The sequence below is a fragment of the Balaenoptera borealis genome (genome assembly GCF_965194805.1).
Source record: "Balaenoptera borealis genome assembly, chromosome: 7".
Taxonomy (NCBI): domain Eukaryota; kingdom Metazoa; phylum Chordata; class Mammalia; order Artiodactyla; family Balaenopteridae; genus Balaenoptera; species Balaenoptera borealis.
Window position 1 is genome coordinate 124,920,574 of NC_138864.1, and position 20,397 is coordinate 124,940,970.

The 20,397-nt window shown below is 50.8% G+C and overlaps 1 protein-coding gene across 6 annotated transcripts in view; it reads right to left on the minus strand.

Moving 5' to 3' along the window:
- Nucleotides 1–20,397, minus strand: part of PRKAG2 (protein kinase AMP-activated non-catalytic subunit gamma 2) — a 282,829-nt gene that overhangs the window by 234,096 nt on the left and 28,336 nt on the right. The window contains exon 1 of one of the 6 annotated variants that reach the window (XM_082398970.1): nucleotides 171–186. The exons of the other annotated variants lie outside the window; for them this stretch is intronic. Within the exon in view, the coding sequence (XP_082255096.1) occupies nucleotides 171–179 (9 nt within the window). The 5' untranslated portion in view covers nucleotides 180–186. Of the gene's footprint in view, nucleotides 1–170; nucleotides 187–20,397 lie in introns of those variants that run through there. 6 annotated transcript variants of the gene reach the window in all.

The window sequence follows — 20,397 nt, forward strand, 5'->3', positions numbered from 1 at the left end:
CAGCACCCAGGTAGGGGAAGAAACATTCGGTTCGGCCTGGACGTGTTTAATTGAACAAGAGGCTCCCGAGGAACAAAGCGAGGATTCAGCATCCGTCTCGCATACGGAGGAGACAAAGCATCATGAGAGAACAGAGCTCCCCCCTCCCCGCCCCCCCCCCCACAACGTACAATCACCATGCATGCGGAAATCCAGCTCCGGGAGGTCTGCTTACTCAGCCCCAAGTGGTCCTGGAGGTCTCCTCTTCCCCGGTGCTCATCAGAAGTGCAGGGCTGGGAAGCGCTGGCTCACAAGTGATGGGGGAGACACAGCGCCCCCGGCTCTGAAAAATCCTGCCGCCTTGCTCGCTCCAAAGGTCCCCGAGAGAGGGAGGGTTTCCCAGCCCCCTCAGCACAGGCGATTTCTAGGGTTCAGCTGCTCTCCGAGCCGCCGCCGCCGCCGCACGTCTGCAACAGATGGGGACCGGGCTGGGTGTGTTCCCAGTCCCCAAAGCAGCGCAACAAGCGATGGCAGCAGCACGGGCTGGCCTGAGACGGCGCAGGCGGCAGCCTTGCTGGCCGGAGCTCGCGACGCAGGCAGTGCACGGGCAGATCCCCTCATTGACGGGACTGCAGCAAACTGTCCTTACCACCGTGTCAGGGGCTGCCGGGGAAGCAACTCCTTACTACACAGGCAAGGGAGCAGGAGGGAGGGCCCAGCAAGGTCTTTTAGAAAGGCAGCAGGACAAATGCAGGCGGGGGAGGCTGATGATGCCACAGCCGATGGCATCTGAGCTCCAAGTCCTCTGCCAGCGCAGGTCCCCATCTCCCTTCGGAGGGAAGCAGCACGATGGCTTCAGAGACCTGGACTCCCTGGGGTTCCCTGCTCTTGGAACACAGAGAATGCCGCTTTCTCTCTGGCAAGAATGATGGCTGAGGCCCTTCCAAAAGGCTCTGCTGATCAAATTCCCATTTGAAACCCCAGACCCTCAACCCTGACCAGACCACCTGCAAACAAACATCCAGAAGGCGACATCGTCCCTGCCTGTATCAACCTTGTCCCATTTCCTGTAATTCTGACGCTGACGTCTGAGGCCTCACTGACCCTGGAGGGACTGCCCTCCCAGGGCTCGCCAATCCCTAGAGACAGTACACTGCTCCCCTGGGAGCATACCTTTCTCATGAAAACCAGCAGATGCAGAGCCCACAGCCCCTCACCTCTTCCATCCGGCTCTCACCCCTCCATGGACCAGACGACCAGGGGTGGCCCCTGCACCCAGAGCCCCCAGAGCTGAGATTATGCAAACTCACCAATCCTATGCCTGCTCAGCTGCCTCGCCTGTTCCTTCCCACAGAAACCACATCTTCCCCTGCTCCTCCTGCCCCCTCACCCACCCTGTGCTTCCCCTGCGTGGCGCGGGAGCCCCATGATAAACTTTTTCCTGGAGGCAGTCACCCTGGTGTCACCTGAAATACCTCTGGGTCCTCTCAGACCTAAACACGAACATTCTGCGACAGCAGCCCAGGTCCACTTCTCTGAACCTTAGTCCTTCCTCTGAGGAAATAGCCTGAGTGAGACACGCTTGCTCTGTACATCTCCCAGGGCTGCTGTTGGGAAAACGGATGAGCAAGCATTTGGACAAAAATAAGCATCGGCTTGGGATGTGAGGGATTATTCTGGGACCAGAGGGCAGTGCTAGCGTGAACTCACGGTTTGGCAAAAAGCTGGCGCCAGCCACACCCTGGGCGCAGGAACGAGGGGTCCACCGGGGACCCCAGCCAATCACAATAGTTTCTCCAGCTGGTTCTGGAACTAGCCTTGCTGGGTTAGCTGGGCTTGTTTTATTTTCTGAGGGCTTTATTCCAAAGCAATACAAACAAGCTTGAGGCAAAAAGCCTAATTAGTTTTGCTTGGAATAGCTGGCCATGCCAGGGAAACGGGCTCCCCCAGCCAAAGTGGTCCAAGGTCTGCTACACTTAGAGACAAGCGCCTGCGAATGACTTATGGGGCGCGAGTGACTTTCTGCAGTTCTGACCGCCAGCAGGCCCAGGTCTCAGGTACCCGGTACTATTCATTAGAGATGGAGAAGCACAAAACACTGTGCTCCGGCTGCCAAGCTACCACCACGAACATGGCCAACGTCTTCTCCTGCGTGTGTTCTCGCTTCCAAAATCTCCACTGACCCTTAAAGGCTCACATCTCCTCTTCAGGCTCTGAGCTTTTTCACCTACTCTCCTGAGAGGGTGGAGGGTCAGCACTCTTGGAGGAGGAGCCCCAGGAGATCACAGATGTCAGCAAAGCCGGAAGACCATTGTTGGCCCTACCACTGGTCTCGGGGATATTCCTGCCTGTGGCCCATCCCCCCCCCGATTCGCCGGCCCACAATTAATCTTCCTAAACACTGCTTTCCAACCATTACTCTCAGCACCCTCACCAGATTCAAAATGACAAAGCAAAACCAAAATAAAACAAAAACTAAAACACTAGTTCCATATCACCTACAGAACAAACCCAAATTCTTCAGGGTGCTGTACCAGGCCCACAGGAGCCAGGTCCACAGCTATCCAACCTTCTCACCTTGTGGGCTTGTGCTGAACTGTCACCCAGGGTTCTCATGGGTCCCCCTCCCCTCAACAGGCTTCGCAGGCATCTGTAGGTTATGACCCAGCCTTTCTCGTGGAATTGATTTCTTGAGTGTATTTTTCGTGCTGGCATTTACATACACTATCTCAACCTGCACAGTAGGTAAATGGGTAAAATACTATCTATTGTATGAATAAGGAAATTGTAGTTCAGAGAGGCTAAGTCGCCAGGGTTACAGACAAACCAGTTGCAACGCGGGGACCCAATCACAGGTGCATTTCCCTCCAGTTCTGACAGGTTCACACCCCACCCCCTTTTATCTATTTACTTTTGCTTATTTGTATCTTCTGGGTTTTCTGTGGCACAGGCTTATTACTTGTGTAATTAAAAATAAGAGGAATGTGCTTGCACTCTCAAAGTTGGTAATTCCCCTTTTCGGGGCTTGGCCCTAAAGAAAATCCGAACTGCAAACAAAGCTTTCTGCACAAAGAGAGTCTGCAGCAATGAGGAGGCCCAGATGCCACCCGAGTGCGCAAGGAGCGGGGAGGTCTTGTCATGGAGGCTCGGACAGAGCCCCACGCTGTGCTGTCAGGAAATCACAGCGGAGACGTCAAAGAATTCCAGTGACGTGGGAGGTGTGGCAGGAAAATCGCACACCGTGCACAGTATCACCTCGCTCTGTAAGTGACATAGAAGACTAGAAACACATGTCACACGTGAGTAAGCGTGCCTCCACCCGGCCCCTGTGCGACAGACCAGGGTTAGAGCCTTAGCGGTCCAGGAATCTAGCACGAGCCCTTTGCCAAGTCCCGCACCATCTTCAGCCGTGAGCCCCAAACCCAAACGCTGCGTGCCAACCTCATTCCTGTGACAAGGCGCCACTGCAGGAGGGTAAGCACACCCCTCACGGAGCGTCCAGATCAGTCACGGCACCGGGCCTGCGTGTCACACCCGCGAGGCACGTGCAGACTGACAGCAGCCGCTAAGGAAAGCCTTTGTCCTGCTTCCTTTTGGAGGCAGTCGGTCCTGTCCACGTACTCAGTCAGCAATCCTGGGGCCACCGGTTCTGTGCATGGGAAAGCCAAACAAGAGGATCCCCCTGGGCCCAGGGTCTGGCTCCTGGCTGCACGAGCTGCACTTGTATTTCACTTGGAAGCTGGGCAGTCCGGAAGAGGGGGCATGGCGTGGCGTTGGCCTGGCGTTGGCTTGACCATCCATTGGCAACAGCATCTAAGATGTTCCAGGTCAAGCAGGGATGTGGGTGGCTGTGGCACTTGACTTTGGAATCCCCTTTCTACAAACAGCTTGAGGCCAGCGCGCCTGTATCCACTCACTACGCAATACGTTAGGGCAGCGGCAGTTTGGTGGCCTCTAAGATATCCCAGTTGGCCAATCAAAAATGGGCAGAAGACCTAAATAGACATTTCTCCAAATAAGACATACAGATGGCCAACAGGCACATGAAAAGATGCTCAACATCGTAAATCATTAGAGAAATGCAAATCAGCACTACAATGAGGTACCACTTCACACTGGTCAGAATGGCCATGATCAAAAAGTCTACAAATAATAAATTCTGGAGAAGGTGTGGAGAAAAGGGAACCCTCCTACACTGTCGGTGGGAATGTAAATTGGTGCAGCCACTATGGAGAACAGTATGGAGGTTCCTTAAAAAACTAAAAATAGAGTTACCATAGGATCCAGCAATCCCACTCCTGGGCATATATCTGGAGAAAACTCTAATTCGAAAAGATACATGCAACCCCTATGTTCACAGCAGCACTGTTTACAATAGCCAAGACATGGAAGCAACCTAAATGTCCATCAACCAATGAATGGATAAAGAAGATGTGGTATAGATATACAATGGAATATTACTCAGCCATAAAAAAGAATGAAATAATGCCATTTGCAGCTACATGGATGGACCTAGAGATTATCATACTTAGTGGAGTAAGTCAGACAAAGACAAATACCATATGATATCACTTACATGTGGAATCTAAAAAATGATACAAATGAACTTCTTACCAGAGACAGACTCACAGACACAGAAAACAAACTTATGGTTACCAAAGGGTAAAGTGGAGAAGGGATAAATTGAGAATTTGGGATTAAAACAAACTTATGGTTACCAAAGGGGAAAGCGGAGGAGGGAATAAATTGAGAATTTGGGGTTAACAGATACACACTCATATATAAAATAGATAAACAACAATAACCTACTGTAGAGCACAGAGAAACTATATTCAATGTCTTGTAAAAGCCTATAATGGAAAGAACCTGAAAAAGAATATACGTATATAAAATGAATCACTTTATTGTATACCTGAAACATTTTAAATCAACTATACTTCAAAAAATAAATAAATAAAATATCCCAGTTGGGAATCAACATGCGGAAGAGGGCAACTTGGCACCTGGAACATTCCTTATTGAAATCTGTGGCAGAGAACATCTTGATCAGTTCAAGAAATGTTAAAGCTCCTTTTCATTGGCAAGATGAGTTGTGTCAAGGAAGGGCTGGCTCAGGAGGATGGCACAGGCTGCAGCAGCCTGGAAAAAAGCGGTTAGAGAATCCAGCCAGCCTGGCAGCACCCGCTGCGGCCCTCGAGGCCGGGATGCCTTCTGTCCGGCATCTTCCACCTCAGAGGACCTGATGCTGAACTCTGCTCTTATGTCGGCCAGTCCCGCCCCAAGGATACCTCTGGGTTCTGCTCAGAGAGAACCTGCTGAAGGGCAGCAAGCCTTCCTCTGAGCTACAACAGGTTGTACCTGCCACCTAAAATCATCCGTAGGGGTTTAGCCAACTCTGGTCTGAGATCTCCTTTCAGTGGAACGTATCACCTGGTACCGTGGTTGTCAGGGTAGGGGAGGTGGGGGGACACATGGCCTCATCCACCTCCAGTACCGGAGGCCTCCGATAGTTACCAAAGCACCCAGGTGTTCGCTAACGTGCCAAATTGGCTTAGATTCCTTTGCCACCCAGCCACTCACTGGATACCTCCATTCAGGCAGAACTAGCAGCTCTAGACTTTTGGAATCAGTGGGACCTCATGCCCTGATTTTAACGGAGAGGAACCAGAAACAAGCCAACTCCCATCCCAAAGGGTAACAGCTTCTCCATCTTTACCAGCCACGTCCTGGACCCTCAAAGGTCTTAAGAGACTTACTCCCTGGGGCCCCACGTGTGGAGACTGTTCCCAGGCCACAAGCTCCCCCGAGCCGTGAATGTCGAGCAGGGTCCTTGAGCTCCTCCAAGGAAGCGCACTGACCGTACACACGTGTGTTACAGCGTTTGTGTTTGGAGCACGTCACCTGCCCAGTTACGGAATTACCACTGTCAAATAACTGATACATATATGAGCTCTAAATCACATGCGACCAACTGGGCAGTGACTTGCCCGAGGCCACCTGGCCGGGTGCCGAGAGGACCAGGACCAGGACCCAGGTGATCTTGATTTTGACCCCCTGCACCTGACAAGGAGGAACTTAGCCCCGCCTGCTGGAAAGCTGGGTTTGTTCACATGGCCCTGCAGTGGCCTTTCCCCAACTTCAGTCCAAACAAGCCCAGCTGTGGAAGGTGCAGAGAACAGGGTCGAAGGGGAAGGATTTGCCATTCCTGCCGGCAGCCAAAAAGATGAGGCACACAAAGGAGCACAGATGGATTGGGGGTAAATAAGCTACACATGCTTAGGTATTTGCCTCTCAAAGCCTACACGGGTCTCTCCTCCTAGTAGGGTCTTCTCTGAACCCACCCCAGCCCCAGCCGCCAAAAAGACTTCCTCCTCTTACGTACCATGTACCTGCGGTATAATTATCAAACTAATATAATATTGCATATCAACTATACTTCAATAAAAACAAAGAAAAAGAAAAAAAACCAACAAAGCCTCCCTCTCCCACCGGCATGGGTTCCTCTGGCTTCCATCCTGTTAACTTTTTAGGCCCCAGCCCGAGGCTCCGGGGAGCCCCCGCGATTCTGAACACTGCAAGTCTCTACCTGAATGTCTCATCCAGGGTCAATGCCGACCAAGGAGCAAGGTCCTCAGACCTGAGACGCGGGGGCCCCGTGATCCGGGAGGTCAGGGCACTCATCTTCACGGGAGCAGGGTGGCACTTGGGAAGCCCCCGTTTTCCTCTTTGACTTTGCAGTGAAACACACAGGATGGCCTTGCCCCTTCACAAGGCCCCCTCGGTCTGTGCGGGGTCTCCGCCGTCCACCACAGCTCTTGCTCTATCTCTTGGAGGTCCCTCTCCTAACAACAAATATCCAGGGGACCCCCAAACATGTACCAGCCTCATGCTGCGTTCCTGGGACCCAAGAGACGTAGAAGACAAGCCCCCCAACCTCGTGGACTTCAGTCCTGGCCGGGAGGAAGGTCGTGGAGACAAGGAACAAGCAGGCGGAGGGTCAGTGCAGTACCTCGTGCGGTGTAGACAGCAGCCGCCATAGCACTTGTCAGAAGGACGCGGCTGCTTTGGAAGAAAGTTGTAAAAAAAAAAAAAAAAAAAGAGCTTTGTGAAAGGATTAAGGTTGAGGCTGAGAGTTTGAGAAAGAAGAAGGAGCAAGTGAATAAAGAGGCACTGGAGGGCCCTTGCATTTGGTAAGGCTCCCCTTTTGGTCCCGGGACATGCTGCCAAGGCTCTGGAAGGCTCTGGAAGGCTCTGGCAACTAGATCTTCCATTGAAGCTGGAAGCCAGGCTTGGTTCAACAACAGCCGAGTGCTGACGGGCTGAGCTTGGCTAGGCTCAGGCAGGTGCTCCAGTTCTGAAAGCCTGTGACCTAAAATCACCTCAAAGGCACCGAGGAACAGAAGGCTCTGGGCTGCCCAGGTGGTGGATGGAAGGCCGGGATGGTGCTTAACAAGCCCTAGTCTTCCTGATTTAATTGAAACCAACAGAAATTACACTGGGGCACGAAACAATTTTTTTCTCCAGGCTGCCCTCTATAACAGCGGTCCCCAAGCATGTCCTCTCTTAGACAAGCTGGACTCATCTTCCTGTGCCTACTGACAAAGATGCCTTCCCTCGTCCTTTTAAACCGGATGCTGCTTTTCTACAGGCCCCCCCGCCCCCGCCCGGGCCCCTGCCTGCAGACATCCCTGTGAGAGATGCAAGAACAGGAAGGTTCGTGTATCCAGATCTGTTGGCTACACAGATTCCCTATCAATTAATCTTTTTCTGAAAATCGAATCAACACTAAAACTTAAGCTGAAACCTATAAAATGTTTAATAATTTTAAAAGAAGTCTCTCAGAAAATTGTGTATATTCTTCTTTGCTAGTACATCAAGATTCGACAAGTAGTAGTTTTTTTTTTAAAATAAATTTATTTATTTTTGGCTGCGTTGGGTCTTCATTGCGGCACATGGGTTTTTCTCTGGTTGTGGCAAGCGGGGACTACGCTTCATTGCGGTGCATGAGCTTCTCATTGCGGTGGCTTCTCTTTGTTGCACAGCACGGGCTCTAGGTGCACGGGCTTCAGTAGTTGTGGCTCGCAGTCTCAGTAGTTGGGACTCACGGGCTCTAGAGCGCAGGCTCAGTAGCTGTGGCACACGGGCTTAGTTGCTCCGCAGCATGTGGGATCTTCCCAGACCAGGGCTCGAACCCGTGTCCCCTGCATTGGCAGGCAGACTCGTTATAACCACTGCACCACCAGGGAAGCCCTAGAAATATCTTTAACGATTGGGAAAATGTCAAATTCACAGTGGTGGATATGTGTTTACCAAAATTCTAATTTTCACTTGAAAGATTAAACTTATCATTGGCAACAACAAAAAAATAAATAAAAATGAAAAAAGAAGAATGTAATATATAGGCACTCTATAGGTATGTATTATATAGGTATGTATTATATAAGTACTCTTCCTTGCTGTTATGGGTTGAATTGTGTCCCCACGCCCCAAAAATGTGTGGGAGCCCTAACCCCCAGGACCGCAGAACATGACCTTATTTGGAAATAGGGCCTTTACAGAAGTAATCAAGTTAAGGTGAGGGCATTAGGGTGAGCCCTAGTTTAATATGATGGTGTCCTTATAAAAAGGGGGGAATTTGAACACAGATGCAGACACGTAGAGAGAGAGAAGATGACCAGCCACAAACCAAGGAGCGAGGCCTGGAACAGACCCTCCCCAGCACAGCCCTGCCCACACCTTGATTTTAGACTTTTGACCCCAGATCAGGGAGACAATAAATGTCTGCTGTTCCAAGGCCCCCAGTTTGTGGTGCTTTGTTATGGTAGCCCCAGGAAACTCACCCACTTGCTTTTTCTTTCTTTTTTTAACAGCTTTATCAAGATAGAATTCACATACCATACAGTTAACCCACTTAAAGTGCATTAATGAACTGTTTTAGTATTTCACAGACCTACTGTGTAACCATCAACACAATCAATTTTAGAGCAGTTTCATCACTCCCAAAAGAAACCCCGTGTCTACTAGTGGTCACTTCCCACGCCCCTCTCTTCCCCCAGCCCCTGGCAACCACTGATCGACTTTCTACATCTGTGGATTTACCCCTTCTAAACACTTCTTATAAACGGAATCATTCACCATGTGGTATTTTGTGACTGGCTTCCTTATCTTCTCAACCAGAATATAACCTAGTTATTTAAACACGAGTCAGCACTGTACCAGGCAGCTGCAAGGGGTGGGGGGAAGGAGGGGAAGGGGGGGGAGGGGGGAAGGGGGGAGGGGGGAGGGAGGAAGGGGGGAGGGGGAGGGAGGAAGGGGGAGGGGAAGGAGGGGAAGGGGGGAGGGAGGAAGGGGAGGGGGGAGGGAGGGAGGGGGGAGGGAGGAAGGGGGATGGAGGTGAGGGCTGGGGACCCACTGGCTTTAGGATCCGAGTTTGAATCTGTCCCCCACTCTCTGGTTCTGTGACCTAAAGTGAGTTACTTAACCTGGCCCAGAGCCCCTCCCTCTGTAAAAGGACTACTTCGGCCTCAGGGCCCTGCCATGACTCAGTGACCACTCATGCGCAGGCCTGGCATGGCTGGCTTTACTGTTAGTCCCGTCCTCATGCCTTGAAGACGAGCTGCCACTTACTAAAGCTGTCATTTAATACAAAGGTGGTGTCGAGGATACCGGGGCAGGTAGGTCCTGGGGGGCCTTCCACTGAATTCCCCAAACTGCTGAGCTTTCCTGAGTTCTGATACCCTCTCTTATCCCTGGGACAAGGACTCGGATAGGACCTGCTCCTTCAGCCTGGGTTCCCAGAACAAACAGGACGTCACAGCTGCCCGTGACGGACACACAGATGAGAGAGAAACACACTTCCGCCACTACTCAGGGCTGGGATTGGGGTCATCTGCTACCCCAGGGTAACCTGGCCAACACACTCTGTTTTTTGGCATCTACTCCCTATCCCTATAAAAATCTCAGTACAACTTACTGTGATTTAAAAAGTTGTTTACTTGGTTTACTCGCCCTGCTCTGCCATCTGAATCGATTTGGCTTGACTCGTCCTCTGAGAGTAAGCCCTGAACCCAAACATAACATGGTGCTTTGGTTTTCTTCAACAAATTTATTCCATATTATTCTCTAAGTATTAATACTTTGTATGTGTTGTATCCTCAATGATATCTTAAGTAAGGTTATGCCGATCTTTCTGTAAATACCCATAACCCTTAATGTCTATGCCAGACACCCCAACGCGGGCCTCCACCTGGCTGGACTTAACAAAGACGTACTGGACACTTCTGTACCAGGCACACGGGCAATAAGGACACGAAGAGGGAGGGCAAAGTCCGCCCTCCAAGCAAGTCCTCGTCTAGGGGGAAGAACACGTTCGAGACAGGATTTTTGCCTAAAAGACCCAAGCCTGCTGCCTCCCTGCTTCCTGCCCTGCTCTCTCTGTGGGCCTCCTCGGGACCTCAGTGCTTTCACTTTCCACCCTCCACACTGTTTGGTGTATCCCTTCCTTAGAACAGATGCGTTAGGTAAAGGTATCTCAGAACTGCAGACACTGGAGCTTCAAGTCCTTGCCACTAGTAGCCAGGCCACACTTCCTGTCCCACCTGGGACTCCTGCCCTGCGCTCTCCTGCCCCCAACTGCCTCCAAACAAAAATGAAAAACGAAGCAACTAGTAGGTCCTCAGCCAACAGTTAGGGGGACCAACTAGTCTTGGTTTGCCCAGAACTGTCCTGGTTTTAAAACAGAAAGTACCATGTCTCTAGAAACCCTTCAGTCCCAGGCAAACCGGGACAGCTGGTCACCCTAAAAGGTAGCTGACCCCTCCTGCTGCCCCTGCCCCGGGAGATCGCGTGCACATCTGGGCAACCACCACCCCCGGCTTAGCCTCCCACACCCATCCACGCCCTCTTTCTCTGTCTCTCCCCTCTTCCAGCTCTGTTAATGTCACCCATTTCCTCTTTCCATTTCCCAGCTCTCGGGTGGCTAAGGAAATCCCCTCCCCGCTTTCCCTTCCTCTCTCTTTGTTTCATTTCTAAGGTAAAAATTTACCCTAATCATTGAATAAGAAGAAAGCTAGGGATTTGTGTTTATCGAGAAAAAGTAATGACTATAAGTGAAAACAGAACTTTTAAAGTGAAATTAAACCTAAATACCAGAGTCACCACATTCCCAAACATACTGAGGAGGTCAAGGAGGCCCCTTTAGAATTTCTATAACATTCTCCATGTATCTCTTCTTCTTCCTCTAATCGAACCTGCTTTTCATAAAACACCACTTTGGAGATAAACAAAACCCCACTGCAACGCCATTTAGCCTCCTGCTTTTTCATTACTGTATTCACTCATCCATTCATTCAGCAGAATGTTTTCCTAACATCACAAACGTACATCATGGCAGAGACTGTAGCCAGGAAAGGCTATGGTTAAGCCAAAGGCTACCTTCACTGCCCATCAGCCAACAGAAATCAGGATCAGAAACAATTTAAGATGGAAAACTGAAACCAGAGAAAGCAGGTATGCCGGAGGAAACTAAAGTCAGGTTGGGCATTTGGTTCCAAACTTCCTGTAGCCCACTGGCTCTCAACGTCAAATGCACATCACCTGGGTAATTAAAAAACAACAAAACCCCAATGCCTGGTCTCAGAGTTTCTCATGTAATTGATTTAGGGTGCAGCTGGGTCCTGGGAGTCTTAAATGACCCTCAGGTGAGTCTAACGTGCAGTTGAGAACCACTGCTGCAGACCAAGAAAAATAAACCACAATGGGTTACAGGCTGCTCGTTTTACAGAAAGAGAAAATAAACCAGTTCCTGGGTAGAAGCACAGCTTTTCCGAACACACGTTCCAACAGAAATGTCTTGAGAGGGCCTTAGGTAGAACCTGGGTTGCTGTAGCCTCTTCTGGCACGGCTGCAAACGCCAGCCCCTGCTCGTCCCTGCGGGCAGCCCCAGGGGACCCCAGGGCAACCAGGCCGGTGCTACGTTTCCTCAGATGCACCTCGGGCTGTGCTGGGTTCCAGGTGTGCAGCAGATGTGATGGACCTGACTCACCCTACTTCCCTTTCTTCGCATCCTGCCCAGAAAATGCCAGAGTGTAACGATCCGGTTCAACATGAGCCTGGGATTTGAGCTCACCTTGGAACAAAGGAGGAATCTCGAGTGGTTTCCGGGGCTCTGGGCACCACCAATTCCTTCAGCAAGTAGCCCAGCCAACAAATGGGGTGGGGCTCTCCTTGAAAGCGGGGCTGACATTTGATTCACCTGATCTAGTACAGACCCTGAGTAGATGCTCAGAAAAGACTTGCTGAAAGATAGAATGACTAGTCTAATGCATGAAAAAAGAAAATGACCCCAAAAGCCCATCTCACTGAGACGACAATGCTAGAAAATCTGGTAAAGGAAATACCCTCCTTTAAGGGCCTTTGGCTTCATTAAAATACTAATATGAAACTACCAACATATGAGTTCACTTGGTGTGTTCTGAAGTGTTCTGAGGATTCTTAGATATGACACCAAAAGCATAGGCAACAAAGGAAAAAAACAGATAGAACTGGACTTCATCAAAATTAAAAACTTGCCTGCTTCAAAAGACACCACCAAAAAAGTGAAAAGACAACCTACAGAATGGAAAAAAAATATTTGCAAATCATATAATATCTAATAAGGGACTTGTATCCAGAATATATAAAGAACTCTTAATAATGAAAAGACAACCCAACTTAAAAACAGGCAAAGATATGAATAGATATTTCTCCAAGGAAGATTTACAAATGTCTAAAAAGCACATGAAAAGATACTTGACAACATTAGTCATTAGGGAAGTGCAAATCAAAACCACAATGAGGACTTCCCTGGTGGTCCAGTGGTTAAGAATCCGCCTGCCAATGCAGGGGACACGGGTTCGAGCCCTGGTTCGGGAAGATCCCACTTGCCGCAGAGCAACTAAGCCCATGTGCCACAACTACTGAGCCTGTGCTCTAGAACCCGTGAGCCACAACTACGGAAGCCCACGTGCCTAGAGCCCATGCTCGGCAACAAGAGAAGCCACCGCAATGAGAAGCCTGTGCACCTCAATGAAGAGAAGCCCCCACTTGCCGCAACTAGAGAAAGCCTGTGCACAGCAACTAAGACCCCATGCAGCCAAAAAAAAAAAAAAGAAAAATCCCACAATGAGATGCCACTTCTCACCCACTAGGATGGTTAGAATGAACAGACAGACAGTAAGTGTTGGTGAGGATGTGGAGAAGTTGGAACCCTCATACACTGACGGTGGGAATGTAAGATGGTTAGCCCAGAGTTACTATATGAGCACCAATTCCATTCCTGGGTATAAATCCAAGAAATGAAAACATAAGTCCACACAGAAACTTATACATGAATGTTTATAGCAGCATTACTCCTAACAGCCAAAAGGCAGAAACAGCTCAGATGTCCTTTAACTGGTGAATGGATAAACAAAATGATGTGTATATCATTCATACACTGTAATAGTGTTTAGCCATAAAAGGAAAGAAATAGAGATACATACAGTCGGCCCTCCATATCCCCAGCTGCACATTCACAAATTCAACCAGCGGCGGATTGAAAGTATTCGGAAAAAAAAATTCAAGCTCCAGAAAGCAAAACTTGAATTTGCGCATTCATTTACATAGCATTTATGTTATATCAGGTATTGTAAGTATCATCTCTAGTATATGGGAGGACATGCACAGGTTACACGCAAATACTACTCCATTTTATATAAGGGACTTGAACATCCAAAGACTTTGGTATCCGAAGGGGGTCCTGGAACCAGTCCCCCTGTGGAAACTGAGGGACGACTGTACTAGAACATGGATGAACCTTGAAAACATTATCACAAGTGAAGGAAGCCAGTCACAAGAGACCACGTGCTGTTATGTGATTCCATTTATGTGGAAGTTCAGAAGAGGAAAATCTATAGAGACAGTTGTTTTGTGGTTCCTTAACATCCTTAGGGCTGGGATAGGGGGATGGGGGGAACAGAGAGGAGATAGTTAAAGGGTAAAGAGTTTCTCTCGGGGGAGATGAAAATATTCTAGAACTGACTGTGATGGTGGTGGCACAAGTCTGTGAATATACTAAAAACCACGGAACTGTACACTTTAAATGGGTAAATTGTTACGTGAATTATGTGTCAATAAAGATTTTTAAAAAGAAAGAGATATAGAGACACAGATGTAAAGAACAAACGTATGGATACCAAGGGGGAAAGGGGGCAGTGGGATGAATTGGGAGATTGGGATTGACATATATACGCTATGGATACTGTGTGTAACATAGCTAACTAATGAGAACCTACTGTGTAGCACAGGGAACTCAATGCTCCGCGGTGACCTAAATGAGAAGGAAATCCAGAAAAGAGGGGATGTACGTATACATCTAGCTGATTCACTTTGCTGTACAGTAAAACTAACACAACGTTGTAAAGTAACTATACTCCAATAAAAATAAAAAGAGAGAGAGAGAAGGTGTACTAATGGCAACCAAACTACACCACCAGCAACAATACTGAGACCATCTCTCACCTACCAGAGTGGCAGAAATGAAGAGGCACACCCGCACCTTTGTCAGCAGGCCTAACGGCAACAGGCGCTCCCGCCCACTGCTGTGGGACGCGGAAGTCGGTACCACCCTCCTGGAGGGAAACTTGGTGACACCTAACAAAAGCACATTTGTGTGCACCTGAGCACGCCAGATCCACTGCAGACGGCACACGTGTCTGCATCGGGGCTTGTGTTACGCGCTCGGGCCCCCTCCTCACCCTGGAAACTGTGCTGTCTGCTCGTGCTAGCCAATAACCACCCCCAGCGGCTGGTTCGGTGAAGCCTGAGAGAAGGGCGGTCCGCATATCACCAACTCGGCTGAGGTCCTTGGAGCCAATCAAGGAGGCACTGAATGAATACACCAACCACAGCCCTCATCAGGCAGAGGGCAAACGAAAAACAGGAGACCAAAACATGCTTGAAGGACAAAGGGGTTGGGTGTCTGGGGAGATGGGCTGTGACTGTGGGAGAGGCACTGAGAGGGTTTTCCTTCCCTTACGGTCAGAGAGCGGACCTTTTCCTTACTTCATCATGTGGATTCTTGCAGGAATGAGTTTTCCAGCAGGGAGAACTGCCAGTGCAAAGGCCCTGAGGCAGCAGCCATGGCAGAGCACGGTGGCCTTTGTGGCTGAAGTAGTTGATGAGTTAAAAAGGTAGTGAAACTACACTCTTCTGGACTCTTCTGGACCTGGAAGGGCTAGGACTTCAACCCTGAAAATGACAGGGAGCCACTGGAAGGTTCTAGCAGGGGATGACATGATCCGATATATCTTAACACGATCACTCTGGCCACCCTGTTGAGAGCAGACTGTTGGGGTGAAAAAGTGGAAGCTGAGAAACCAGCAAGGAGGCTACTGCTACAGTCCAAGCGAGAGATGGTGGCAGCTGGGGCCAGGTCGAGGCAGTGGAGCTGGTAGGACATGTGTGCTCCGTCCCAGTCCAGTACCTTCCCCTCAGGACAGGAACCCAAGATGAGAGGGTGAGGACCTTGCTCAGCGTAGCTGGTGCCGTCTGCACCCACCTCAGTTCTCAGCTCCCTCCCGGTTCAATGACCACAGAACCCTGTGCGCGGAACTCAGGAGTCTTCCGGTGCCCCCTCTGTCCCCTACACAAGTTTTGATCCCCCATGACCTTCTGGGGACCTTCCTTGCTGACGGTGGGACAGTCCTCGGGGACTCTTGTTAGTCTCCAACTCTGGTGAGCTGAGTAGAAAACCTCTCTCTCTTACCAGCATGATTCTACCTAATCCCGACATCATGGATCATTTGCAGAGCAGGTCGACAACTTCCAGGGGGCAAGTGCAGGTTTCTGGGGCGCCCCGCCCATCCCACCAGCCAGTACCCCCAGCTAGGTCACTGTCAGAGCCCCACGAGGCTGCCGTCAGTCAGGCCTACCACCCATTCCTTCCGGTCCGGGACCCGGAGCAGATTGCACTTCCGTCTTCCCTTTCCTAGGAGTGGATGCAACCAAGTCTGGAGAGCTTGTCTGCACCGTGCGATGTCCACAGACAGGAGGACTTCAGGGCTGATGATCCGTCTCTAAGCCGCATGGATGGGGGGTAGCAGCGGGACAAGCATCACCTCTACTTCCGGGAACTTAGACGCGAGGGTCAGAAGGGACCCTAGCAAACTCTCCTGAGGCCCAGAGCGGGTGGAGGGGGCGGCCGAGGGTCAGCACCGAACGCAGCGGTCCTGACCCCAGTGCAGCTCCTTCCCCACGGCCATGTGTTAGCCTCCTGGGACCGCCGTGGCAAAGCACTGCACCCGGTGGCTTCAAGCAACAGAAACGCAGTGAGTCACAGCTCTAAAGGCCAGAAATCCAGGATCAAGGCGTCGGGGCAGGGTTGCCTCCTTCTGGGGCTCCGAGGGAGAATCGAATCTTGTCCAGGCTGCTTCCTAGCCTCTGGTGTTGGCTTGTGGATGCATCACCTCCCCCCATCTCTGCTCCCATCTACACACGGCGTCCCCCTGTCTCCAAATTTCCCCTTTTTATAAGGACACAGTCATATGGGATTAGGGGCCTACCCTGCTCCACTGTGATCTCATCTTGACTAATTCCATCTGCAAAGACCCTGTTTCCAAATAAGACCAAATTCTGAGGTACTAGGGTCGGGACTTCAACACATCTGATTGTTCAGTTCAACCCCTAACAGGAAGCCCTCAGAAAGTTTGTTTACTTTGGCTTCTCTGTCCCCTTCAGAGGCACTTAATATTATAACACTCAGGTCTAAGTCTGCAAGCCCAGTAAGAGTGCCAAAATCTTGTCTGTAAGATGTTAGAAACGGCACTTCGTGGATGTCCTGAGATCAAGCTGTCCTGACCACAGCAGCAGAAGCTAAAATAGATCTAATTCCAGATCCTTCAGTCGGCAATGGCAGCAGCCACAAAACCGGATGATTAGGTAGTACTTTCGGCCCAGGAGCTGGAGCCCTTTTAAAAATAAATAGGAAATGTCCTCAGACCCCACATCTGAGGGGTGGGTGAGGGGATGTCCCCCCATACCTCACAGCCACGCGTATTTCTGCTTTGCGACTGCCCGCTAGATAAGGGACATTTCCATGCGGACAGACGCCCGAAGAGAAAGGCAGTGCGTTTGAATGAGTCAGCAGAGAAGAGAGATGCTTCTCCCCCGGGGCTGAGGTCACCGGAACAGAGTGTGGGAAGCCTGCGGGGTTCAGGGGGATGGAAATAAAAGGAGGGCCTGTCACTTGGGATGGCTGGCCTGCCTGTCCCTGCAGCCCCGGGCGGGGGGGGGGCAGCGGGAGTGTGTGTGAGTCTCCCAGGCCCCTGCCCAGCCCCCTTGGGCTCCGAGGTGGGAGGGCGCTGTGCCCTGGTGGTGGGCACGTCTCTGGGCAGCTGGGCTGGTTTCAGCTGTCAGGTCCTGGGTCGAGTTCCCTTGGGACCATGGGGAGACTCATGCGTTCAGGTGCTGGAAGCTGGATCGCCCCTCAGTGGAAACCCCGCAGGAAGTGAGAGGAGCAGTTTCTTTGATATGAAAGGGCCCAGCTCAGTCCCTTAGCTAAGAGGGTCCCAGGCAAGGTCACCTTGAAATAAGGGCCACTCCACCCAGCAGCCAGCGCTTAGATCTGAGGCGGCTACTTGTTTGAATTAGACTCAAACGTCTCTCCTTTGAGCCCAGCCCTGCCCCGGGCACCCCTCCAGGGCCGGCTCTCATCTCCCCACGGGAGCACAGGTTAGACAGACAGACGGTGTGACCTAAGGGTGACATCCACGGCTCCCAGCCAGGGCCGCGTGGGAGGGCTTCGTGTCAGCCCCCTCCACCCCTGCCAAGTTACAGGAGAGCGTACACCCCTTAGAACTGGGGCTGAGATACCAACTGTCTTTTAATTAAGGAGAAAGTTGGAGTTTTTCAAATAATATCACAAATGTTTTCAAATGGCCTTCAGTTTCCTGATGGCGCCAATTCAGGGGTGATGAGAGGCAAAGGAACAAAGTGGGTAGGAAGATATAATTATCGAAGAAAAAGGCGAGGAAAACAAGGCAGCTCCCAGGGAGCGAGTGGCCGACGGTACCCGGGAGGGTACCCAGACGAGGCTCCTGACGTGCATCTGGCATCTGCACCCCAGCTTCTCAGAGCATCCACAGCGCTTCACAACTGAAGCAGAGAGACGGCTAATAATCATACAGAAGTAGTCCACGTAGAATTAACATATACACAAAGCATTAAGTATTTTTTTAACGATGAGAGCCATTTGGAGAAGGGGGGGCAACTGTAAAGATGGGAGGAGGGAAGAAAGAAGAAGAGAGTGGAGAAGGTTCTGAAGGCTAAATGTGGCTCTTTTTCCCACTCTGTCGGCCGTGAGCTTTTAAGCACGAACACCTTTATCATTCCCCTTTAAGATGCTGCTGACCTATTAATCGCTATTTCTAGCTAACTTCTCTTTATCCCTCCGCCTTCAGAAGGCCCCCACTGAGCGGGCCTGAGCAGAGAGGAATCTTTTTTTCTCTGTGGGTTTCTCTGGGCTAGCCGAGAGCGGGGTGGGGTGGGGGAGAGGGGGGTGCTAAAGCTGCAAAGCTGATCCTCATGAGACTTTCCCAGGACCAGAGCCCTTGGTTCCCCCCAACCCGCCCTCCAGCTCCTGCAACGGCGCTTAAGGGGCGCTAATGGTACGTCTCCTGGGAAAGGGGAGACCAGAGAGGAGATGTCCGTGAGGGCAGGGCTAGAACGGGAAGTACGGAGGGACCCTGTGAAGGCTTGGGCTGAACCTCACCTGCTGGTTCTCCCTCCCTCCAGGTGGCTCCCCTACTTCCAGAAGCGACGATCATGACACACTGAACGCAGACCCAGAGGAGAAGGCTGGAGGCCAACTCCACCTTCACGGTGTCCCGGGCTGGGGTCAGCGGCGCCGAGGCACCTCCCATCCCCACGGGCACGGCTTCCTGGGCCACAGAGGGCCTGGTGTCCCCTGCACTTGGCCACGGTGGCTCTGCCAGGCCCAGCCCCGTGGGCTCCCACCTGTCCCCCAGTGCCCTGGGCCTGAGCAGCCTTAGCCGTCTCCCCGGTCCCGGGCAAGCACGGTCCCTGGACATGTCCCACTGGACTTAATTGGAGGCAAGGTCACCAAGAGAAAGAGTGGGTTCTCCCAGTGCCAAGTCTGTAGACTTGCAGCTGCCAGACACATTAATCAGGTCATTTCCTAATCTTCTAGGAGGGGAACACGTCGTGCTCAAGCTCCCACCCAGTGCTCTCTGGACCAAAATCTACCTAAAAAAATCTACCAAAAAAAAATTTTTTTTTTTTTTTTTTTAAGAATCAAACATGTAAGGACTTTTTTCAGTCATGCGCCAATTACAGAGACTGACCAGAGAAAAGAAAGAAAATATAAAGAAGAAATCAAAGGATATTAGTAAAGGCAGGAGGTATGGCAGAGCCATGGGCGGGGAATTCTCACCCTAGTTTGCAGCCAAGGAGGCGCTGTCTGCAGCCCTGGGCACAACTCCTGCCCCAGCTCTTTGGGCCTCAGTTTTCCCACCTAGAAAACGATGCTTGTCCACAAACCTGTTCCTTCTCACTTCTCATTCAAGTCTGGCCGCATATGCGCAGGCTCACGAGCCAAAACACCAGCGTTTAAAATCCGGACATATACGAGTGCAAAGGCTTTCACGTTCATGCACACACACAGGTGTCTATACCTGCACGTGTCTATACCTGCATGAACGTAAGTGTGCAACACCCTGGGTACTTACCAGTTGTGATGGGAGCCCATGCACACACACACACACACACACAGTCCACAGACAGCACGGATGGGCCACCTGTCCAGAACCTAAGATGAACCATCAGGTTGGCACAGAAGAGCAAATGGAACCCAGCAGCAGGGCCGTATTTCATTTGGTAAGTTCTGACACTTAGACACACCAGACACCTCACTCTAGTTCTGGGGTTCCTGGAAGGAACCCGGGGGCTGTCGACGGGGTGCCTGCCGATCCTAAGGACCGTGCCTTGGAAGGGTTGTCAAAGTCAGGCTGAGCAATCCTGTGCCTGAGCTGTTGCTATGTTTTTCAACTGTGTTGCCCTGTTGTCATGTCCCCCAGAGTTCAATAAACTATGTCATCAAAAAAAAAAGCATTTCTGGAGCAGAGCTGAAGTGATATCTTGCTGGTGCGCTTCCAAAGAGAGTGAACAGATTTTTCCTTCTTCCAGATCTGGGATCACAAAGCCTGTCTCTAGCCACAGTGGGGTGGGGCCTCCCGAGAAAGCTGACACTGAACTTGAAACCGCTTATAACCAAACAAACTAACAAAGTAAATTCACTAGGAGTCAGCAGACTGAAGGTCAGGAGGATCTGGACCCAATTCAAACACCTGCACTGAAGCCTACGGGGTTAAGAGCAGATGGAAA